Raw genomic sequence first — 26,395 nt, 5'->3', positions numbered from 1 at the left:
TGCTTTCATTTCCTGATTTTGCAAGCGCATTTCTCGCACTTGCAAAAAAAAAATCTGATCTGCTCTATCTTTCTGCAAATTTGAACACCAAAGGTCTCCATAGAAGTCTATGGGAAGGTGCGCAATGCACAACGGGATGGAACACATCTGCAACTCAATAGACTAAATAGGCATTTAGATAGGAGCGTGTTTGTCTGCCGCGCAACTGAACATTCTCTGCATGCACAAAGACGAACAGTAATATACACCGATATACATGCAAAAACATAGCGCAAATATGTTGCACTGATGCATATGCAAAAAATGCATCCACCAGTGTGAAGGGGGCCTAATTATAGCAGTTGTAAAGAAGTATTCCATGGACAGCACATGCCCCATTATAGCCTATGAGGCAATGTACATGCATGATTCTTCACACATACCAATGATCTGGTTTCATAGACAAGAATAGAACATGCAATGTCAGTAAATGCGCAGGGTCTGTGGATATCCACAACTCTCATCGTGGCTGTGTGCCTTTTGACATTAGTTGTCAAGGCCCTATGCACATCTTCATACTGTTGGTCTCACATATATTCTGTATGTGTGCATGTGTGTGTATATATATGTATACACATACACACACACACACACATATATATATATATACCGGTGTGTGTGTGTGTGTATGTATATATATTGTATGTATGATCTGATATTTGAAGCCATGAGCTGCCTTTGTAGAGATACACAAAAGGTTAACAAAATAACAGGCAATTATAATATCCCAGGGGAGAGGAAATGAAAAGCGAAATCCAGCATAGGTTATAAAAATAGGTCCTTCCCTTCGTGCAAAAGGCTCATTATATTAATTAAACATTATTAGGCTGATGGAGATGGGCAGGCAGTGATTTCTACTGAGACCTTTGGTAAGTGTACTTTCTCTTGCTGCAAGCACATATTTTCTGCCTAAGAGGTCCAAAATGGATTACCGACCCCCTGTAAGCAATGGTGGAACAGTTCTAGACCCCACATGCCTGGAAATGAAAACTTATATTATTAAATAGGATTTATTGATTGTTAGGGTATAATTATTCCATGCATATTGGGAAATGACAGCTGCGAGCGACCTCTGATATAATGAAATCTGCAGTGGAATTATGGGATATGTAGTTCTTTACAAATCAAGAATGACAGTTCCCACTTGCAGGGTTAACTTTATTAAATGGAAACTATAATGCAGGCAAAGTTTTGATATAGAGAAGGGAAAATCACGACAGAACATGAGAATGACGTAATTAATAAAAAATGGGTCATGCTGTGGAGTGAGGTGTAACTTTAGTTTTTCTATAAACTGTGAATAAAGGAAAACGCGTAGGTTGATGAAAATAAGATTTTCAGCATCATTATACAAAGCATCAAGCTCCGATAAAATACTGAGCTGTTGGACATTGGAGGCATATAGATCATTATTCTCTATATCATTATTCTCTATGAGTAGTTTACACAGTGGGCGCCAAGAAATACTGAAATGCTTTATCTTAGATACATCACCTTGGTATTACAAAATTACAAGCATGGTTGCTGTAGTGCTGTATAAAATCAAGAGAGAGGTGCTTAATGTGTAGTATCCCTTGGTATCAATAAAGAAGATCCTCAGAGGTGGAACCGCTCAGTTGGTACAGTGTGGAATATACAGACATAGATGCACATGGATGTAGGTAGCAGCTGGCCCTGCTCAGCACACTGGTGTTAGCAATGCAGAGAACAACGGGTCAATGTTTCCACTTTGGAGTAAGTTTGAATTCTATATTAACAGGATCCAAAGACCTAACCAACGCGTTTCGCATTGTTTGTGTCTTTGGATCCTGTTAATAAAGAATTCAAACTTACCTCTCCCGATCTGTGATGCGCTCCGAAATGGGACCCTGGACCATGTTCTCCTCTGCATTGCTGTAGTGTTGTATACTCATGGATTACATTGAAGATTGTCTAGGATAGACTGTAGATGAACATTACCTCTTTCGTCTGTATCCTTATTTTATGCAGATTCAGCATATTTCCCAAAGCATTGAGCATATTCATACCATCCTCCACATGTATGAATGTGGTGAACACCTTAGTAGGTCAAAGAACAAAACATATAGCCAACTTACCAGGAATGGATCCATAATGTCCCATCCAGGTGCTATTGGGATGAAACGACCATGTGAAGTTTGCTTTAATATCATGTGTCCAGCTGCAAACATCTTCAGAATGGTCAAAATTGCAATTAAATCCAGGCGGAATTGCACAATCTTTAAGAAAGGAGAAAAAATGATTTTTTTTTGTCTGGTTTACTGTGCACTTAGCTAAGCCTCACTTTTCCATTGCTAAACTGCTAAAACATTGTGGACTATAAACCTTTGTCTTCTGGGATTCTTTTAGTTGGCTCACATGTCTTAAACTTGACGTTAGTTTTGATAGACTGAAGCCCATCTAATCCCACCAACAAAACAAAGACAGAAAACAAGATAAAGAAGCCTGGGGTGAAAATAATCAGTCGCTATCCACCATGCAAAACTAAACCGTCTAAAAGGTGTACTGGGAGCTAGTGGGGATGCTGTTACCTACAGCACCTCTTTATACTGATATAATGCTGGCCGGAGCGTCCAGCTAGTTTCCTTTACATATGAGTTTATAAATAAATTAATGACCAGTAGCGCAATTTTCGAATCTCAACATACTGCTTACATCAAGACTATATCTACCATATCAGACCAGATTACAAAAATGTACTTAAAGGGTTTTTTTCTGATAGGTCGGGGTCCCACAATTGAGAACCCATCTATCAGGAAAAAAAGAAATGCCATGACCTCTGCTAGTCCAACTGCTGCATCTAGACAGAGATTAAATGGATATCAGGCTGTGAATGTCCATGGTTGCTTCATTAAAGGCATTGTCCAAGGAGATGAAATCCTTACCCAGACTTGAAGTGTCGGAATTTCTACTTCCAACACTGTCATGTAGTATTGACTCTCTCTTTGCTCATCAGAGGGGGATGGCTGTTCCACTCATCTTAGTAACTTAGCCAGCCTCCTTCTTCGTCATGGCCAATGCAAAGAGAGAAGGGGGCTGGCTTATGTATTAAAATGAACAGAACAACCGCCCCCCTCTGATGACATGATAGGCACAAAGAGCCAATATCATGTGACCTAGTCTCGGAATTGGTCTGGTAGCGGAGGTTCATACACCCCAGTTCTTGTTGAGGATTCCACCTCCATGAGCAATGCTTTTTATGTTCAAGTGAGTTATGGAAACAGCCAATCAATCTGAGAAACCCTTTTAAGCTTATATATGACTAAACAATGAAAAAACAATCCATGTGATAATAGATGCATGTACTACTACCTTCAGTATCTGTGAAGTCACCATTCTCCTCGTCAACAGCTATTTGTGTGGTGGTCTCTTCTATCTTTATGGTGGGTTTCACCGTCTCTGAGGTAGGTGCCATTTCTGTAAAGGTACATGGGTTTCATCAAGCAAAATGTAAAAACAATTTATTATACAGTTTATGGAAAACATAATATTTCATATGAACAAAACAATGCTAAAGGCTTCCAAAATCTTGGATGTTTTTTTTGTAGTTGAGCTCCCTATTAGTTTTCCATCGGGTTAAGGGTAAAGTTTACATGCTGGTCAAGATATGACTAAGGATGTACACTGCGTCTGCAACACGGAGATTTCTTTGTGGGTTACAAGCATGTGTATTTTTTTATTTGTTCTGATAAAAGTATACATTTTAATTAGAATCTGCAGTGAGCTGGATCAACAAGTGAAGATATGTGGCTTCACCGTCTTAAGTCTTGGCTGGGTTTGTGCACCAGGAGTACTACACAAACAGAGAGCTGGTTTGAATTTCTCTAAGAGGATCGTCCAGTTAATGTGTGAGTTTTTAAGGACAAGTGCACAGATGTTAAAATAACAAATCCAGCAGTACTTGCTTGTCCACAGCCCTGACGATCTAGAGCTGCAGCCCCAAGGTCCTCTTGGTCCTTGTGGTGGAACAGTCATCATGTGACTACTGTGGCCCCCATTGTGGAAGAGATACCACGTGATTCTGGCAGCTAATCAAAGACCAGGAGAACTGTGGGGCTGCAGCGTTGGGTCTGCGGACAGGTAAGTACAGCTGGATTTGTTATTTTAACACCTGTGCACCTGTTCTTAAAAACTCATATAGTAACCAGACAATCTCTTAAACTGTTACCCATATCCGTCCACTAATTCTAACAAGAAGGTTAATATTAGACTGCAGTCTTGGTGACCATATAATGGCACTTTACTTTAAAAAGGAGAAAAAGAAAATATTTGCAACTATTTTCAAACAAAAGAAAAATAAGACCGCAATTTGATACAAAGTCAACTTTAATTTTTACAAAGTTTTTAATAAGCAGAAAGTTTCATTAAGTAAATTTTAAGTATCTTTGCTTCAGAATGATCAAGGTGGATTGGAGATTGTAGTGAATGGTAGTGACAAAGTTAACAGAAGACTCTATTCCTACGCCCATGTGTTGTACATTGAGAACGTTGAATGTGAATGGAACAAAAAGCAGCCAAAATCTGTGATGTGAGGATAATTTCCCTCTTGAGTTTAAAAAAAAAAGAAGAAAAAAACGGCATCCTTTGATCTGTGCTCTCTTTGGTCAGATTCTTCATTTTCAACTAACGGTAGTTTTCATTCTTTGTTCTAGTTAGCAGGTCTGACGTTGGCACTGAATTGGAAAGACTGAAGCAATACTATAAAAGGTAATGTATTTATAGAGTAGTTAGGATTAGCAGATGGCTCACTATTTAATGCCAGGTTGATGATTTTGAAAGCAGCAATGTCTCTACCAGATGCTTATATAAGTTTAACTTGAACAATGTCTGTTCCATGTCTTCAGTATTTACTGGTCTTATTAAGATCAACAATCGGTGAAGAGTTTTTCTTGAGAGTCAGAAGAATAGATCACATACATTTTTTATATATGGCTATAGCTGATAAAGCATTGGATTGTATAAAAAAGGACTTGTCATTTGGACAGGCAAAGAATTACTTTAAAATACACTATATTCTAGCTGCCTGCTGCTTGAGAACACAGCCCCAAGGAATTGTTGGACTATGCACTCATAAAAGGAATTTTTGTTCCGTTGGTGAGATGGATTTAAAGTGCTGCACAGTAGAATAATACATTAGATGAGTGTACATCTCCAGACACTCAAATATTACTCATATGGGAAAGCTCCAGTAAAAACTATCAGGCCGTGCAATCTGTTTCTTGTAAACTCCAAGATGGGGTCTTCCGTACTACACAGACTTGCAACGGATCACATAGCTTCAACTAGGGAATTTAAAATATGTTTGAGGAACTTTCATGCCTACATGCCAATCAGTAGAACTTGTTTTTCAACCAAGTTAGTCCTTAAAGGGGTTGTCCCACGCCGAAACGGGTTTTTTTTTTTTCAATAGCACCCCCGTTCGGCGCGAGACAAACCCGATGCAGGGGTTTAAAAAAAAAAAAACGGATAGTACTTACCCGAATCCCCGCGCTCCGGTGACTTCTTACTTACCTTGCGAAGATGGCCGCCGGGATCTTCACCCACGGTGGACCACAGGTCTTCTCCCATGGTGCACCGTGGGCTCTGTGCGTTCCATTGCCGATTCCAGCCTCCTGATTGGCTGGAATCGGCACACGTGACGGGGCGGAGCTACGAGGAGCAGCTCTCCGGCACGAGCGGCCCCATTCAGAAGGGAGAAGACCGGACTGCGCAAGCGCGTCTAATCGGGAGATTAGACACTGAAATTAGACGGCACCATGGAGACGAGGACGCTAGCAAAGGAGCAGGTAAGTGAATAACTTCTGTATGGCTCATAATTAATGCACGATGTACATTACAAAGTGCATTAATATGGCCATACAGAAGTGCTGAACCCCACTTGCTTTCGTGGGACAACCCCTTTAAGGCTGATAGCTAAAAACAATATTGCATATACTTGTGGTAAGTACATATTGCGATTGTTATACAATATTATGGTAAGTCTATCCCAATATCCTTGTGGGAGCTCAGTAGACTGTTCAGGTTAAAGTGATAAGCAAACAGAAAACAAGGTGGAATGTCCAGTCACCAGTACAAGTGCAACCTGATCACTCATAGTATCATAGTATGTAAGGCCCAAAAAAGACATATGTCCATTCAGTTCTGCCTATTAGCCTCAAATGTTGATCCAGAGCAAAGTAAAAAAAAAAACCCTAATGAAGTAAAGCCAATTTTTTCCAATTTAAGGGGAAAAAATGTCCTTCCTGACTCCACACTCAAGTTAAGATAAGTATAGATCTGTTCCTGTTGCAATTAGCTGCAAAAACCCATTCAGCATTCAGCCTTACACATGTTGCATCGAAATCCTAAAATTGTTACCATAAAATTATAAATGATATAAAAATTGTATGATTTCATAGAGTTGTAGTAATTTTGAAATCCTGTATTAAGACGAATCCAGAATGATTGGGTGTCAAGACAGGCCCCTTCACTTATTGAACATTTCTCTTGAACATGTCAACCTCTTAAGGACCAAGTAAGGTAAATATACGGCGCTTGGTCCTGGGATTTAATCCTGGCTGATAGCAAAAATACCATGCGGGATTAAAGCCTCTGCTCCTGCAATTAAGCGGGAGCAGGTTGGGTCCTCAGCTGTCAGACACAGCCGAGGGCCCAGAGGAGAAGGTAGAAGCAGTTTTTAACCTCTTCTACCTTCTCCTTCCCAGGCTACATAGCGGTCAATGAGCTATGTACTTTATTTTAGTGTCAATATATTAATTTAAAAAATAAACAACTTTTTTTGTAGTTTTTTACCCCCAATAAAACAAAAACAAATGGAAAAAAGTCGACGAAAAAGGATATAAAAAGTAGCCCTATTTGTCACAGTAAAAAAAAACCACAGCAAAAATAATTTTGGAAGCTGAAGGTAAAAAAAATAGGGCAGTAAAACCACCACATGGGTAAAATTCCTAAAAAAGTGTCTGGTCCTTTAAGATGAAAAAAAAAACTGGTCCTTAAGGGGTTAAGGCACGTATTACATATCTTAGTATTTGAACTTTTAAAAAAATTAAACACTGTTGGGTGAACGGAAAAAACCCCCCACAACATATGGTCAGTCACTCAGTGAATTCTTGACCAAGTCAAGGTCACAAATGCATGTCAAAAAAGCTTTAGGAAAACATGTCTAAATTGAGAAACAACTAGTAGAACAATATACAACTGTTATACGGCCATTGCTCTACTTTTTTCCCCATCAGCTATCTGAAATTTCGTAGAGAAGTTCTCTTGTAATGCATTTAAACGAATTCACTTAGGTCCACTAAAAAACTTTACACTTCTACGATGCAATCTAATCTCTGATGTCTAATGAAGATAAAGTATCAGGGTAGCCAAGTTAAATTCAACACAAATTTTGGCAAGTTCCTTACTTTGTAGTTCTGGGTTAAACACAGTGCCAGGCATGGGTTATAATATTTCATACGCAGCAGTTAACTGTGGTGAGTAATCAGAGCGTAGTTCAAAGTCAGAGATGGTTGGTGTGAATGGGAAGTGGCCGAGAATAGTTGCTAATTAACAAGCGGAAGACGGCAGAGGCATTTCCTTTCTAAGAAGTTCCATGTTACTTTATAAATAACTGCTGTGAAAGGAAACTTGCCAACCACAAACCTAGAGGCCTGATAACTACAACGTGGAAGGCTGATGCACAATGGTGTGATACCTCCTCAAGACTGGCAATATAATGGACTTTAATGTATTAAAGGAAAATAAAAATAGTAACACTAAACTTTAGATAACATTTGACATCTGAGAGTCTCAGACGCAACTGACAATGCATATGCACTACTATTTCTTTAATCCATTATCAAGGGGAACTGATAGGTTCTGGATTACCAGATATTCTGGATCACTGGACATTCATGAAAAATGTATTAGGGTTGAAAACATTCTAGAAGAAACTCAAAGTAATACGTTAGCACAAAATTTGCTAATATCGCATAGCTTCCATGTCAAAAGAACTTCCTGATTATATGTAAGGCAGATTTATAAAACAACTTAAAAGAAAAACTCTTAGTTGCCCATAGCACCAATCAGAGCTCAGCTTTCATTTTACCAAGATGAATACAAAGTGAAAGCTGAGCTGTGATTGGTTGACAGGGCCAACTAAGAGTTTTCCTTTTAGACAGTTTCATAAATCTCGCATGTCTACTCAGCAATTATGGAACTCGGGCTAGAAGAAATTCCCTATATGAAGTTTATTTGCTTTAAATGTATTTCCTTAGTGTGGTTTGTATCCTATGTAATAACCAATTGGTATGTCTCTAATAAATTCCTCTTAATACCCCTAATTGAAAATGTTTTTTTTTTTTTTTGCTTAATAAAGTTTGACATGTTGGAGTTGACGCAACTAATTATATTACCACTGTATGGATAAACAGTATTATATCGGTTGATTAGAATGGACAGTCTACAAATGGTGTGCTACTTGAACACAATGAATAATGATTTACAGTTGTGTTTACTTGGCCCCCCACATTGTTAACATAATCCTCTTGATGCAATTAGGAATGAACTTTCTAGATCTGCTACTTCAAGATACCATAGATGATTAAAATTCGATTAGGACATGCGCTAAACAATGTAAACACATTGATGTTATAACAAGATTCTAAAGTAATTCTTGTGACAATATTATATAAGATTTTATAGCTGTTTACTAGCAACACCGGCACTCCGAGGAAAACTGCAGGAGCAACAGAAGAGACTTTGCTTTGTGGCATGGTATTTTAAGAACTTCATAGTAAGAATTAGGTCCATTGCACACGAGCGGATTTTTGCTACGGAATCCGCGGCCAATGTCCGTCCATAGCATGCAATGTAAAATGATTCTTCCATGCACACGAGCAGAAATTACAAGTGATTTCTACTCGTTGAAGGAAGACTTGCAGCATCCTTTATTTTGGTGTGGGACTTGGAAGCCATCTGGCTTGCGGTGATTCTGAAATGTTAATTTCGAAATTGCCTCAGATCTATGTCATCGCCGGCGCGGCATTCTCTGTACTGCGCATGTGCACTGACGTGCTGGCTCGGCACATCTGCAGCAGAGAGAAGACAATCCAGACAGGTACGCAGGGTCAGCACTCATCACTGCCATGTCTGTTGCAAAAATGCACCATTTTAAAGCTGTAATCTTCTTTGAAGTTGTTTATTGGCTGTTGTTAGGGAAACCGACCACCTCCACTATGCAGAGGAGATGGCTGGCACTTGGGCACAGCTATCACCATGTGCAGCAATCTGCTGGGTGTCCGGGATCTCTGCAGCGCATGCCACTTACTAGCTCTGTTATCTGTGTTCTTTGCAAAGACGAGCTTTACTTTCCTATTTGCAGCACGTTGGCATGGGGCTCCAAAAATTGGAATACCGGCCTCAATGGCAAATGTTTAGCATCAGATTGGTAGGCCATTCAGGTGACAAAGGGAGGCCCTAATGATCATGGCATCTAAATAGTTAAATGGACGGGATCTGAGTTATCTCCAATCCTGGTCGCTGCAGGAAAGTGTCAGGTGTAAAGCATAACTGGCACCCAATGCATGTGGAGCAACAGCCCCGAGCTAACTCCATACTTCCCTTTCGAAATTTTGATGCAAATGTATGTCAAATGTCAGGAAGGGGTTAATGTAGTCTCACATTTACAATAATGAGGATAAAAAGCTACAATAAATTACATGACAGCCAAAGCTGAATATCATTTAGTTTGTGTTCACTCTGGGGTTCCGAGCATCCATCAGGGGTTCAGCTGGCCTTTCTGATATGACTGACAGCCAGAATAGCAGAGCCTGCATCATGAGCCTTGTTGCCAAAAAATACCAGTGCCCCAACAGGCTCCATTAAAGTTTATGGGGTTTGTCACAGCACCATGGCTTCCATTATGAACAGAAGGCAAGTGTGAATATATGAACATATCAATTGAATGATTTTATGTAGCAATCTGTCCACTGTCCACACTGTCTAATATTCATGCATACTCAATAGCAAATCTCTTCCGCTTTACCTCTTCAGTAACCTGCAACCATTCAAGCCGGTCATAGAAAAAAAAACTACTCAAGACCATAGAAGCATGTGATTGGTGGATGACTTAAAAATTGTTTGTGTATCTCATTATTCTACTACAGCGCCAAACATTTGTCTGAGATAATGGAAAAGAAACTATCAGACACTGTGGTGTGCGAAATAGAAAGTGAAGAGGAGAAAGCCCCCCTTCTGAGCACAGACCGGCAGCAGAAAGAAATTCCAGATTGAGACGCCCAACAGTGCAGTAATTGAAAGCAGACGCTTGGAACTTGAAAAAAAAAGATCCATAGCAGATGCAGGGCATGGCTCGGAGCAGCGGAAGACATCAGAAGGAAGCTGGACCTGGAGAATGAGTTGTCAGGTGTCCAGTATTTGGGCTGTTGCCAGTTTACGCTCTTGTTTGAGCAGCTATGTAACATCCCAGTCCAAATTGCTTTTCCCAAAATGTATGGGTAGCTATAGATATTGAAAGAGTAAATCCCAGCCTGAAGGCTTTTTTATGCCAAAAGATTTTCATTATGTTGTGAACAAGTTAATGAAATTGCTACAAAAATTGCCCAGTATACCAACATTTACAATTTATGAAAGTTGATTATTCAGAATAGAACCAAATAACGCAAACCCAACAGCACTTGTGCGTGCCTTATCACATAAGGGAGGCTCCTTTCGTTGTATGTTGCGAGCTCCCAAAAGAAGTCTAGATCCGTGACCCATATACAGTCCAGCAAGAAATGATATGTTGGAGCCACAAAGCAGGGTACCCAAATACATCAATGCATAGAGTTAAAGGAATTCCATCTTTATTGAAGCCACACACGGGCTTGATGCCAGTACGGTATTGTACAGTATTAGTGCTACATTTTTCTTGCAGTATTCTTTCCACGTACTTTAAAGTGACCCTCCGATTTTGGGACAAAATTCTGCTCTGGAGCCGGATGGGTGGCAGATATATTATTTGCAGTTGTTCTTCTTTGCTGGTTTCGCGCCCTAGTTTAAGCCATCCAAAATGGGTTGCTGCAATTTTCTAACTACCTAATGCACACTGTGTACTGCTTTCTGATTGGCAAGTGCTGGTCACATGATTAGCTCTGACCAATTAGAAAGCAAATATAGTGCATTAGTAGTCTAGCACTACCAGTGCACTCGGAGGATTAAGTAGTCTGAAAAATTATGTCAGCCACCTTGGACAGCCGAAAACAAGATCCAAAACTGGCAGATTGCAGGACCGCAGAGAAGTACAACTGCAGGTAATCCATCCCAATTCCCCTCCAGTAACGAGACAGAATTTTGTCCAGGAATCAGAGGGTCGCTTTAAGTGGTGAACTTACAAATCTAAAATAGTATATTCAAAAATTCTTATCAAACAGAATGAGAGAGATAATACAATATATCATCAGTAATTTCACTCCTTTGGTTCTACAGTCAGTTGATATGTGCAGGCATATGGCACTTCTGTAACTCTTGTCCAAGCAGGGCTTGCTAGATCTACGCTTCGGAAGTCTAATGACAGCTCTGCCACATGAAGTGTTCTTTATATAAAGTAATTACATGTTACATGTTAAAACAATCCATCACGCAGTATACTGACAAGAGAAGTGACAGCCCCCACTGGGCATTACATGGGTTTAAAAAGGGCCAAGTCATCTGGAGTCATTAGTGTTTTGCTAGCCAGAGTTCTGTGAAAGTTATAGTCTCTGAAGGAACATCAAAAGGCAGCGCACTAGAGAGTTAAAACCATGACCAGAGTGCCTCTTCCTTTAGTGACCCAAAGACATACGATATGTTCAACCTTTAGTAAGCCGTAACCTCAGCCTAGTGCTGGCCAGCTATTAACCCCAGGCAGCCAGTCATATGGTATCTGAGACTGGCGGAAAAGGAAGGAACATAGAGGTGCCAGCTGTCATCCTCACTCACATAGCTTAGATCACGAATGTAATAGTGAAGAGGAGAGATTTGTTTTCAAAGTTTTTTTGAAAGTAAGAATAAGGTGAAGACAGGCAGGATTAAGACGTGGGCACTCATATTTCATATCCAAGATTCCACGGGTCAGGGTGAAGTGTTTATATCAAAGCCACAAATAGCCACACATCCTATGTACGCTGGAAAATCCCATGTTCATTAAAAAAAATTAATATAGAATTTTGACCAAACCAGTCAATTTTACCAGGACAATGTGGGACGCATTTAGTAATATAGTGCAAGTATGTGCTTTTACTACAGCAATCAATCAACTTCTTTAATCTCTAATGTGTTGCTGATGGGTATAGCAACTTGAGTTTTTGAACCTAAGCCCATGGGCCTGAGACAAGGTTATTGGATTTTGAAATGTCAGCAATCTTATGAAGAAAAAAAAGAAAGGAGTGAATTATGGGTTTTGGGTTGACCATTGAGAAGTCATAAATTAAGGACCAATCTTTTTTTACTTCCTGCAATGACAAGAAAGCAAGATGTGTTTCCCAGATGTGGGTTAGTATACCTCTAGAGATCGTCACCGAAGAACATGTGGTGAACAAAGATAGGTTTTCAATGTTTCATAATTCTGTAACAAGTTTCCTTCAAAATATTATATCAAAGAGACTACTTAGAGACAGATATTTAGAACTGAATTAGAGTGTCTTGGAGGGTTTTAGCATTTTCCAAGTTTGAAAAACCCGTCTGCAATAGATTGTCTGAAAAGATATCTAACTGTCTATGTGGGTGCTTCCTTCTATGTTTTAGGAATATCTGCTTTGGCTCATCATCATATCGAGGGCTACATCTACATGGAAACATGTCCTAAGTGAATTTTAGGAAGACAAAATGGAGTATTTCAGATTTTTTTTCACTTTCCGGGCAAGTATATACTTTACAAAGTGTATTCTACATATGTTTTACTGATTGTGAAATGCATATGAGTATTCCAAGAGATAAAGTCTATGTAAATGATATTTACAAATAAATGTAGAAATAACCAAATGGATAAAAAACAGTACAAAAATATATACCAATAAGAAAATATTAAGAAGGGAAAATACTAAGGCTGGGTTCACACCAGTACGAAGTCTTTTCATGTTGGGAGCCAAATGACAGAAAAATCTGAAGTGCTGGTTCTGGAATATGCTGGAACCAAAAGGCACCAGATAGAACTCATTGAGGGGTCCCTCAAGCTTCACAATTTTCACATATGAAATAGTGCAGCCATGCTTCACTACTTTGTTTGACATTTTATGCAAAATCCGGCAGAGGAATGTCCCAATCTGCATTGGCAATGCTAGCTAATGCGCAGTAATGCCATATTGGGTAGGACATCTTAGGTTATGTCAGCTTCGGCAATTGTAACTATTGGATGTGCCTTTTTTTGTGCAAATATCTACCTATGGTACTTGTAATCTATTATACAACTAACATTGCATATTACAGTGTTTGTTATGTGCTCATAGAGAACGATAGGGCTGTATCGCACATAATACACGCTACAATAAAACATGCTACGTCTTTTTTACGTTCTATATGCCATAAAAAAATGCTAGTGTGAGTGGTCAATGAAAATCAATGTACTTTGACTGGCTCCATTCACCGTGTAAACTAAGCAAGGTAAGAATGTCCGTGTTGCAGTGAAACCTCCTTGATACGAGCATCCAAAATTGCAAAGAAAAATGGTTTCCATAAAGCTTCAAGTTCTTCTTCATATCCATCAATATTGAGAAATATAAGACAAATTTGGTGGTTAGGGCACGTTCACACGCACTTATTTTCTGTCCATATTATTTCTGTATTTTTTACAGACATAATACCAACAGTATAAACCCGATTGATTTGCACTGGAGTAGTCGGACTTGTGTTTTATATGCTCACAAAAAAAAAAAAGATCAAAGCATGTTCCTTTTTGGTCCATATTATGAACTGAAAACGGCTATTAAAATCTGTGATTGTGTAAAAAGGCAGCAAATATGCAGTTGCGTGCGTGTTTACTGTGATTTTCCATATGTTGCAGTTAAAAAATCATGACATCAATTGGGCCTTATTGCATTTTGTGCACACGTGAAAAATGGATGCAACAGTGAATGCAGATGCAACATGTGCGTAAAAAATTGCATATGAACCAAAAACGGGAATGTGCCCAAGGTGAAAGATGACCACTTTGTCGTTTGATTAAAATAGGGCCTTGAACATGAGAGAAAATGCATTGACTCTGTTTAAATATGTTAATAATAAAGCACATGCATATAAGTTTCATTCATTAGAGCTAAATATCATAGATTATCTCACCTGTTCTATCACAACCCAATATCTCCATCCTCATGCCCATGCCAGCTGGAGACCACCTTTCTGGATAAACTCGTACAAATTGTGCAGCAACAGGATCGAATCTACGTACTTCGGGGGTATCATAATGCATGTTTCCCTCAAACAACTGAAAACAGGATTAAAAAAGGCATTTAGGTTACTTCTGGATAACAACTCCCTTCACAGGCAAGTATAATATAAGCAAAGAAACAACAGATCAATAACTATTACAGAAAAGCTGAGAAAAGCTGAAGGACATGTAAAGTATCAAAAAATTCCCAGAACATCTAAACTAAAAACAATAAGTAATAAGTTCATCATAGTTATGAAAACCTAAAAATTTAGGGCTGAAGATATATGAAACTGTCTGCAAGTTACTTGACAAAAAGCAAGCCGATATCTAATTTATTGCTCATGCTTTCTAGCTGATGCAAAATTAATAGTCCTAGTCAACTTCTGAAGACACTTTCTATTAAAATGTATCCTATTTCTCATATATTCTCCATGTTCCTACAGATAGTTCATACAGCTTCAAATCTACATATTAATATTAAAGACCATAAGTGTCTCAATTAGTCTGTATTCAAAAAATGCTTTTCATACCTTGGCCTGCTCTGTTTTTGAATCCTGAATATACTCCCAATCATTTCCATTCAGACTGTAGGCCACTTTAAATTTCCGCACAAATGCTCTGTTTTCAGTGCTGGTATCTCCCCCTCGAGCACCTTGTATAATGATCCCTTTTATAGTCTTAAGGTTTCCAAGATCAACCTGCAACCACTCCTTTCCTGCTTGCTCAGTAGTCATCCGGGAATACCAGCCTGATCGACTGCTGACCAAGCGTGCCCCACCGGGAGGCCACAGATACTCCCTGGTGGAAGATGCTGTGATCTGGGAGTCTGAAATAAGGCCAGACATCATTCCTAGCATGTTGGAACATGGACCATCTGAAACGCCAAAGCGAAAGACAGGCATATTAAATAATGTTGTATACATCCTCAAGTCAAAGACACATATTAAAGAATCAGGTCTGAAATAAATTCGATCTCACTCACGTTATAAGCTAAAGCAATTATAACATGTTATATGTTAATTAGAACAAATCTAAAATGTGGACCTGTTATCTGGCAGCCGTAGAGCTCCACCCTCATTGCTATTCCCTCATTCCACGTCTGAGGGCGAAATCGCACAAAACGAGTCAACACTGGCTGAGGGAACTTGTTCAGTACTACTTCTGAGGTGTCATTATTTCCAGGGAAAATCTAGAAAAAAACAAGAAACATGGATTGATGTTAACTGATGTTTACAGGAAATATATTTGTGAACCTCAAGAGATAAAAAGTTCATCAGAGTTATTTATTTTCTCTTTTTTATGGATTTTCACAAAAATAACTTCACAATTGAAAGATTTTAAAAAAGTACAATTTACCTCTAAATCGAGTTTACCTTCCAGTCTACTTTCTGGAAAAAAAAATGTATACTATCGACCAAGTGTAGGAGTGAGTCTGATTGACAATAGGTTTCAGAGCTTGGAAGTTATCGTCTGGCACATGGAAGATCTGTAAAGGTTGTGGCGCACAGGAGAGCTGGGTTGAACATACTACACCCATGGTAAACAATCGGATTTCTGAATGAAGGTAAAAAACCCTTGAATTGGTAATATTATTATTTCTCTACACTAATGTGTATGTATGACTGTAGCCGCTAGTGCATTTCTTTTAACTAAGGCCATTACTGTGGTATCCAAGCCACTAAGCAAATCAAGAAACAGAAAACAAGAATGAGCACAAGATACCCACATGCTGAGACTTAAACATATGCCATTCAAGCTTCATTACTAATCAATGCAGACTTAAGAAATCCTAATGAAGATCAGTAAATAAAGTTAATTTTCTTGATGTGGTTAATGCTTACTGCCTAATGCCCTCTTAGTACCAAACCGAAAATTGGAAAGAATCTCATGTTTGTTTCCCAAATGGAAAATGTATTGTTTCGATGAGCTTAAAGTGATCAGAGAGTAGATATGCTTTCCACATACAAATGAGATGCAAAATAAATTACAAGTAACTTAACTGGAAAGACGTGGGAAAGTATATGGGATTCCTGGCATTAATTAAAGTTAATAAATTGAAAAGACTTCCTTTAGAAATTCAGTGGAAATACTGTAGCTCTGTATAAGTGGGAAGACATCCTGTCTAGTAGGACAACATACAGGCTTCTTGGTATTCTATTATGAGATAATTGGTCACAGACACATCAATATTCAATGGCTCTAATCAAATAAATGTCACTGTTAAGTAATGATTTGGACATCCGAGTCACCTTAAAAGGTAAGTTTAGACATACATCCAGAAAAGGAACTCACAGAATGAAGGACTAGATGTGAATAGCAGATACCGCTATGGGGTCATCAGTCCTTAGTAGCCCCTGACTACCCCTACCTGCACAGAGAATTCACCCTAAAAAGGGCATCCCCAATAACAAGAACATAAATAGATTACCTAATATTCCCTACACCTAGGGAAGACCCTAGACAAACTTGTAGTCAGGCACGTTGTGTTTGCAACTGAAGGGAATAGTCAGTACCTGGGAGTAAAACAAAGCCATAGTCAGAAGAAGAAACTGAGGCCGAGATCCAAGTCCCAACCAAGTCAGAGTGCCTGTAGAAAACCAGAGAGACTAATTCAAGTCCAAGGCCGAGAGATTCACACAAGCAAAAACTTCCTCACAGAGACAAGTGAACGAGAACTCAACCATAAAGGAAATATCACTTTCAACTCCAGGAAGGCAAATACAAGTTCAAATAGCCTTCCAAAACATCCGAAAAGCTGTTCAGGATAATAGACAGCCCTAGTATCCAATCCAAATAACCGCAGGAGAAACAACCTGCAGACAGAAAATAGGACTGTGAAATAAATAGCACCTGTGCTGAGAATAATCTCAGACATAGGGGCAGACAGAATAAAAAGCCTATACAAACTACTGCTCAATGCAATCCTCGGGACATAGTGCCACATGGAGCTTCAAACTGGATACTGCTGCATCATAATAATAAATGGCTGTACTTCTTACAAGAAACTGATGTATATTAGTAGTGCATAGATCGTACCATTGGGCCTATTTTTATCGGTGATACCAATATACAACATTGATTTTATATGTGGCATGCTCTATTGGATTGTCCTATAGCGGAGCTATTCTTCCTTATCAGCACTGCTTCCAGAGGAAATGATCTAAAAAAATAGAAAACTACGCAGAGCATCACATGGGGGCACAATCAGTTTCTATTGCTCTACAGTATGGAGACACTGAGATTTAGTGCATGTCCTACACACGGCTCTGTATAAGTATTTCCTATTGCATCCCAGGTCGGGAGGGGCCTCGCCTTAAGGAGTGCACCTAAAAGGTGTGTGAGGAGACATCTAGGAGGTGTGAGGAGACTTATATGGCCATGCATGCTCTTCTGGGAAATATATGCAAATAAGGTAGAAGGACCAATACCTCTGCAGAGCCACCTATTGGATGGCAGTATTCCTGCAAGTCAATATGTGACCCTTTATACAGGTGTTTATAACAATGACTGGGAATTGAAAACCAAGCCAGCATCCATACACAGACAGCTATTTTGGGGGGGGGGGGGGGGGGGTTCCCCTCATCAGAGTGCAGTAGGATTCTGGCTTGGCTAGTGAGAATCCATATGGCCTTGGTTTTCAATTCACAATCATTGTTATACAGACCGGTATTATTCTATCTTCCTGTTGTATCCCAAATATGCTGTTGATTTAATGACTGAATTTGGGGGGAAATTGGTGTTTTTTGCTACATATATTTTATATGTTTAATTCATTTTATTTCCATCCTCAAGATCAACAAAAATGGTTAAAAAACATTGGGTGTAAGGTGTAGCCTATAGACATATAGAACTACATGAGCTAGATATTTCCTAAACTTTTGTTTATATTTAACACCAGCATATATGTGCATTTCAAGGTCAGCATATATCTTCCTCAGTATTTCCCAGAGGAACATGTCTGTCTGCTGTTGGGTGTCTTTGAGAGACGATTTGTGCCCTAAGCCCAAATTCTTAAACCATTTTGGTATTTGTTGTCTAAATATTTTCTCATTCAAGTATGACGTTATTTGCGGTGGGCTTTATCTACTGTATATATAGGGATTTTTCCCTTTATTCAAAAACTTCAGCCCATTACTCTTCAAAAACATAGTCCTCAATTTCTTTCTCTATTTTTCGCTGGGGTTGCTTCACCATTCTTTTACTATTCTGCTCATCCCTAAGATCAAAGCAGTTACAAATGATCAGACTACCAATGTACACATCATAATAAAGCCATGCAATACTCGCATTGAACAAGTGAATGTGATAGAGTGATAATCCAATTTACTGTCACCAAAAACAGAGCAGTGTGTATGATCTAATCACAAATCACAAGCTCATCACTCTAGTAAAGTAGAAATCTAAAAGTCCAATCTTTGTACAGCAGAGAAATGAAGACAGAGAAGCAAATAAGATAGATGAGCTGCACATTAAAGACTTAATTACACTTGCACTATTCAAATGTTGTGCTAACAAATTGCCGTTCCTTCTTTCCGCTAACATTTTTCATTGTGAGCAGCCTTTGAGCAATTTCTATGAAGATCCTAAATCTACAGAATACATCATTCCTATATTTCCTGGCTCCAGTTGACAATGATATTCTAGGTGAAAATCATAGAGGACGTCCTGCTCATAAGCTGTTGTATAGCAGTATATCTGGCTGGATGGGTTTTTCCACTTAAACATTCATACTCAACTCGACCAATGCCCACTAGCACAGCTCCATCAGTTGGCGCACATTTTGCAAATAAGTGAGAGCCATTTCCAGCGTATCCCAAACATGTTCAAAGGGGTTACAGTCTGGTGAATTGGGCAGCCAAGGCAGTGCAGAGAATTCATTGTCATGTTTCTCTTACTACTCCATAGTGATCCAAGCTTAATGAAAGTCATTTTTCTGTTCAAAGTTGGCATTGTGGTCAGGGAAGCCTTTCTGAAGATATGGGTGCAGATGGTAAGCTAACAGGTCCCTGTAGCATTCACCATTCAAGAATTGTTGTATGATACCAATGGTCCTAGGCCATGCAAGGAAAATGTTCCCCAGACCGTGACCACCACCATCAGCCTGTTGAACCCCACCGGTACACCAGATGCAGACCTGGCTATCCTTATGGCTTAGTAGGAAACTGGACTCATGATGTCATCAGGGCCTCAAACCTAAATACTACCTGAGGCAAAGTGTGAAGTGGTCGTTTCTCCTCCGCGGCAGTAGTAATAGTGTCCCCCATTGTTGCCCTAGTAGTAATAGTGACCATCATAGTGGCAACAGTAGTAATAGTGACCCCTGTAATGGACCTCCACCTGGGCAGTGCACTCACTCTTTCCACAGCTGCAATTGAGCAGCTGCCACACTTCATCATCAGAGGTTGTGACCCCTAACCTCTCCCCTTGCATCTGTACTGTTTAAATGCCGGCATTTGTGTGGAGAAAGGCAGATGTCAGTTTGAGAAGTCAGGGGTCACAGTCGATCGGAGCTGCAGACAGTGTGAGTGCACTGCTTGTGGACTTGTTGCCCAGCCGGCTCACAGCTGCCAGTTATATTTTACCAGCCATTAATATTACTTATAAAAAATAGATACCAGCTGGGTGGCAACCCATCTGAGGTCCTGCAGCCTGCTGTCTAAGACGGCATGCTCAGGTTGCCTCATGGCAGGGAGTACCCCTGCTTCAGCTATTGAACTCAAGTCGATGCAAGGTACGCCTCCTAGTCATTGTGGAAATTTGTCTAACTTCCCCACTGTTCTACTATTGGGTCAGTTACTCCACTTTGGTACATCATTGTTGAGATACCAGAAGTGCTCCTGACGCTCGCCTACAGAGTCAACCACACGTGGCCTGCCCCTGTGTGATCTTCTGTCAGATGTCTGTCCATGGTTCAACCAGTTTTGATACAAAAACAGCCAACAAGCTCCACTGTTCAGAAATACTGGCACCCCACCTCGGGGCACCAACAATCTGCATGCAGTCAAAGTCACTCAATTCATCACATTTACCTAAGAACGCCAAATGTTGCCTTCTACCGCACAGAGGAGATGTCAGCACATTTGAGAGCCGATCGTGCTGTGCCCATCACGTGGCACCGCGTTCCTGATCACAACTGCTCCTAATGCCAGCTGTTCATAATACAGACATCGTTCAGTGTAGATAATTTCCATTTTGCTTCAAAAGTTGTATTAATTTCAGACCATTTAGAAAACCTATTGATTTACAGTAACAATAAAACACTGTCTCTCGTTTTGAACTTCCCTTCCTTTCCTTTCTACTTCGGCCGTCATTACGCCACACACTTAAATAGTGCATTTCTGATAGTTGACTTGTGGCTCTTTCTGCCATCTGTGCATTTGTACTGCACCTGTAGGCCCTTTGTAGGATTAACCGCCCCCCTCCTTCCATAAATATATATAGCGTAAGGGGGTGAGGAAGAAAGTGCTTCAGAAGTCTGTGTACTAACAGGATTAGGATTTCAAAACTTCATCCGTGTGGAATTTAGGGATTGTAGAAGTGAAATTCAGATAAGAAATTACTTCGACTGGAGGTAAAACGAGTAGGGTATTATTACCGCAGTCCACCTGCACGGTATTTGTTGTATGGTGTCTTATTAAAGATTCTTCTGGTCTGACTGATGAAAACTAAAGAGTCAGAGAGAATTGGCGCTCATGTCGCTTACAGTGAATTCTAATCATACATAAATTATCACCTATTAAGTACGACTCTTTATGGTCTAAGAGACATTTGTTAAATGAGTAGTTGGAAACGTCTCCATGTCTACCGGGTGATGAGGAATGACTTTTAAACATTCGAAGAATTTTTTTTTAATACATTTGTTTTATTTTATGAAACGCTACTTTCAGCTTTAATCTTATGAAGAAATGTCATCATTAAGTAAGGTGGATGTTGTGTAAGGGGCTCACAAACACATCCTTTTAGTTCACATACTGACTAAATCCCGGATATCAACTCAAGGTTCTTTTGTGTAGATAATATGATTAAAGGAAAATATCGTTTGTAAAAAATCTATCAGCTAAAATACACAGAACTGTTGTGCCTTTTACAGGAGATCTTTTTGAGGACATGATGAAAGGAGCTGATATTGCCTCGTCTAAAGGCATCTTCCACTCGATTCCATGCTTGCTAAATATTCAGTAATGTTGCAATTGCCATGGAAACACCATGGCCCTCATGAATAAAGAAACAGTACGAACAAAAAGTATCAGTGCTTCCCATTACAACCAACCAGATCACTTCCTGCATTTTCAAACCCGTGCAGGAGAAATAAAAGTTGAAATCTTATTGGTGGCTATATAAGCTAGGATAAGCACGAAGCTGGCGAAGCAACATATGTTTCTGGTTGACTAGGAGGGAATATCGGCTCATGCACTTTATGGCTTTTTAAGAGAAAAATTACAGAAATATTTGATTAAAAAACACAAGAATGCAATAAAGCCCTGATAGGCCAATTATGGGGTTGTCATTCTTAGGGATAGCACCCTTAGGGTATGTCCACATGGGGAGGAATTTGATGCGGAGTGCCTGCACATTCCTCATCAGATCTACAACGCAAAATCTGCACCATTTGGTGCAGAAATCCTGCATCTGTTGAAGAGGTGGGATCTGTATGGAATTTCGGCTGCTATGATTGATTGCTATGCGTCAATTTCTGCATGGAATTTGTGTGGATTTTGCTCTGTTGATGTGGATGAGATTTTAAAAAGGGGATTTTCTGTGTGGAGGCCTGGCACGGAAAATCCACTGCAAATCTGCTCCATGTTGAATATACGCTTGACGTAAAGTAGTTGTCTCATCAGAGGCAATCTATTTCAGGGTGCAGCCCCTGTGGTGAACAGCTAATCAACCCAGATACCATTCTGAGCACCCCAGCACATACATCTTTTGCTTGGGGAAGCCGTGGCCAGCTAGGCATTTCACAGTGGCCATTGCAGAGAAAATGTAGTATCATATGATGGCCATTCAGACGAATGGCCATACAAGGATGGCTCAAAGTCTGCCAAAGCAATCTGGCTCCTTGAGGGGTATGCCAAGCAGGAGATTCTGAAGACGTGTTGATGGCAAAATCGATAGAGGAGATTAAAAGGGGACTAGATGTCTGTTTAGAGCACTACAACACTACAGGATATAGACATTAAATAACCAGAGGGGTTGTTGATCTCAATTGTTGATCCAGGGATTATTCTGACTGTCATTATGGAGTCAGGATTTTTTCCCCCCAGAATGAGGGTAAATTGGCTTCTGTCTCACTGTTTTGTTTTGTTTTTGCCTTCCTCTGGATCAACAGGGGGGAGGAGGGGTGAACTGGATGGACATTTGTCTTTTTTTGATCTAGCATATATGTTACTATGTTGCTTTATGATGTTCACAGCTCATTTAATTGACTATTCCCATACATAGTGCAGGGTTTTGGGGGTCGGGTGAAGAAGTAAAGAATCAAGGAATACCTTTAGCTATTGCACTAGGTATAACATAAGGTTACATATTCATTTATGTAAATAAGGGCATGCAAACAGACACAACAGTAATCTACATATTAACAAAGGGCGTAATAGAAATTGGGCCCTTATGCCTATGGGACCCCTATAACATAAGAACAACAGTGGGCATGGCAGAGGTGCAGCGAAATAGAACTACAATTGACAAATGATGTACACAAGCTGTGATACACTGTGATGCCGCGCACACAACACACGTGACATCACAAGCGATGGCCCCGGTTAACGTTTTTTTTTTCATCATTCGGAGCTTCACGTTCCAGCTCTGTAGATGTCTCTGTAGGGTAGAGATATTAAACAAAAGCCTATGCAATCTGCCTTTAGGTACAAGAATGTTTCAATGCGTGAAAAAATGTTTTTGTCTTTTCCTTAGTAATTGAGAAGCATATTGAACGTGATGTATTTCACCTGATTTCTACAAAAGTATAGACATAGACTCCTTCTTCCTGCCAAATTACATCCCAGAAGCCGAGGCGCCCGTTCTGAGGCTTCTCTCTTGCTATCTGCACGTACAGTCATGAGAACTCATTAAGCAGGCTTCCCCTCTCTATCCTTTTCCATTTAGTATGCTGTATTAGTGCCGTTGACAGCGGGAAGGGAATTCATTTCTGGTTTTTGCATTCAGTATCAGGCATCACTACCTCCCCATCCATAGTTCATACAAGTAAAACAGAGAAAGAGGGATTTTCAGGCAATTCTATTATTATGCTCTGTGTTTCACTATGGAAGGAAAACAGTACATGAGAAATATGATGTAATGACGCGCCAACTCAGTGAGACCATTTAGTGCTATTACTCATAGTGGGAGAGTCACACACTTATACTGTAATAGTAACCGCTGAGCCAATCTCTTTGGGAAATTAGAAATTTAATTGACTACGACCCTTTTAGATGGGATACGTATGCACATATTTACTACCCTTGCTGTAAACTAAAACTGCAGAAGGTCCTTTCTGTTCCTACATGCCTGGCACTTTCCATGCTACGGATATGAATTTTGAGACATTCCATGGAAAATTGAAGTAGCGGAGAGTAATCAGAACGCTGAAAATATTTAGTGAATGTCAGGAAAAGAGATTATATAGAAGGTAAGCTTCAGTGAGCGCTCATCAATATGCTATATTAATGCTTAGCAAGGGACATTCTACACTAAAAAAATAAATGCAGTATAATATTTTTAAATGGGTGAACACGCTACGAACAAATGGAAGAATCACATTTTATAGTCATAACCCATGCTTGAGTCTTCCTCACTGCCTCCGGCAGGACAGAGAGATCTGGACGATACTAAAATATATATATGTTACTTAGATACACATGCCTTACTATATATAATGCATGTAAATGTCTCAAGCATAGTGAGACCGCAGAAGCTAAAAACACGGGGGGCAGATTTACTATGCCAGTTGCACCGGAATTTTGACAATAGTTGCACCACAACTTTGACGCAACTCATTTTAGACAAATTTATTAATGGTTTGTATCAAAAAGAACAGAAGTTTGCGCCAGGCTAGACACTTTTCAAAACTGTCTAGGGAAGCGAGCACACATTTCTTGTTTTGTCAAATGCGCCAGTGCAAAAGAATGGTCTACTCAACAGTATGCCACCCAATAGATGGCATAAAGTACGAAATTGAGTCAAGTGTGCTCCAGAAATGCACCAAATCTATCAAGTAACCTGTGACACCTGTGGAATAGATTTGGCACATCTTTGGACTGCCTCACAAACTTTACACCATCTGTGTAATAGACAACTTTAAAGGGGTGCTCCAGGATCTTACTATCTATCTTCCAAATGGCTCATCAATAGTTGAATGGTGGGGATATGCCGTTAAGGACTGAAACCTCATTGGGGTTGCAGCCAAAAGTGTAATAGGGGACAAAGCCGCCTATTAGACTTCCTGCTCTGACCCCAATGATGATATCCGGCCACACTGCACTAACAGCAGGCTGGGTGATCAGAAGATTGTGGGGATCCGCAGCAACGGATCACCACTGATCAACTACTGATAACTTAGGTCATCAATAATGAAAACCGGCAAAACCCCTTTAATAAATCTGGCCCACTGTACATATGTTTGGCATACAATTGTTGTTTAAAATAAGCTGTCTTGTTTCAAGATATTTTAACCACTAGGTAGCGCTGTCTTACTTGCTTGTCCCACTTTTCAGAGCAGTTAATATAGCAGATCAACAGATAGTGCCGTAATAAGTAAAATGCTCTTGTTGCCTATAGAGGTCAATCAGTTTAGAACCAAAACTATGGAGCTAATTTACCAAAATTGTCAAACAGTTAAACTGGTATTGTTCTTCATAACACAAAATAGGAGCTATTTTTTCAGCTTTCCAGAGAAACTGAAGACATTAAATGATATTGGAGCTCTGCTTGGCTGCTATGGGAACCAAAGCTGGTTTTGATAAATGAGGTCCGATACATTTAAATTGAGAATTGCCATATGAACCAACCAGTTTCATATGTTTTTCAAATGGGGGTTTTAGTCTATTGCTATTGATGACCAATCCTCAAGATAGAGCATCAATAGCTGATGGGCGGGGCCACCCGGGATCGCCGCTGGTCAGCGGACCCTCCGGTCCGCTGTTAGTGCAACCCAGCCAGACATCCACATTGGGGTCAGAGATGGAAATGTAAAAGAGGCTTTACTTCCATTGAAATGAATAGGAGTGATGCCTTCCATTAGACTTCCAGCTTCCAATTGGGGTAAGAGCCAGAAGTGTTATAGAAGGCATCACTCCCATTGAACTCAATGGCAGCAAAGTCTTCTAATATACTTCCGGCTCCGACCCCAATGTGGGCGTCCGGCTCGGCTGCACTGACACCAACCTGAGGGTCAAAAGATTGGCAGGGATCTAGGGTAGCAGAGCCTAGCCAACCAACTATTGATAACCTATCCTGAGCATAAGTCATAAATACTAAATGTCCAGTAAAACCTCTTTTAAAGTGCAGTTTGGACACTAGTAATTAAAGTAAATAAGGGCATTTTTTCTCCAAAACAGGTATCATACAAGAAGTATAAAGCATCTGTGCGCAGAACTGTACAGCTGCACCCAAATATTAGCTATGCCTTATACTTTAAACACATTCGTCTCCAAATTAACCTATAAAATAAAGATATTAATATAACTTAGAGCAACACATTAATAAATCTGTATTAATTTAAAGGATTGGGACTATTAAATCCATCACTCCGCAAGCACCTGAGGTCATGCACACTGGAAGGATTACTTACTCATTTTTTTCCCTCAATGGAGACATATTTTCACTTTTTCTATTTCTCTCTGCTAAGAAAGTACATTTAAGCTCTGATTTCTTGTTCCAGCTGGCAAGGAGCCCACCCATCAGGCAGCAGGGAGTAATTCAGAGATGCCTTTAATGGCCTGACACGTATATAGA

At 39.8% G+C, this 26,395-nt stretch overlaps 1 protein-coding gene across 2 annotated transcripts in view; it reads right to left on the bottom strand.

The window, feature by feature from the left end:
* The window catches only part of NRP2 (neuropilin 2), a 141,930-nt gene that overhangs the window by 40,844 nt on the left and 74,691 nt on the right, over positions 1-26,395 (bottom strand). For both annotated transcript variants that reach the window (XM_066576079.1, XM_066576080.1), the window contains exons 8-12: positions 15,488-15,632; positions 14,974-15,317; positions 14,353-14,497; positions 3,370-3,474; positions 2,136-2,276 (exon numbers count right to left, since the gene is read on the bottom strand). In XM_066576079.1, the coding sequence (XP_066432176.1) occupies positions 2,136-2,276; positions 3,370-3,474; positions 14,353-14,497; positions 14,974-15,317; positions 15,488-15,632 (880 nt within the window). The remainder of the gene's footprint in view (positions 1-2,135; positions 2,277-3,369; positions 3,475-14,352; positions 14,498-14,973; positions 15,318-15,487; positions 15,633-26,395) is intronic.

This window comes from Eleutherodactylus coqui, chromosome 8, assembly GCF_035609145.1.
Source record: "Eleutherodactylus coqui strain aEleCoq1 chromosome 8, aEleCoq1.hap1, whole genome shotgun sequence".
In the NCBI taxonomy this organism is placed as follows: domain Eukaryota; kingdom Metazoa; phylum Chordata; class Amphibia; order Anura; family Eleutherodactylidae; genus Eleutherodactylus; species Eleutherodactylus coqui.
The sequence above is the reverse complement of the archived record's forward strand: the minus strand, read 5'-3'. Positions and strand labels throughout refer to the sequence as shown.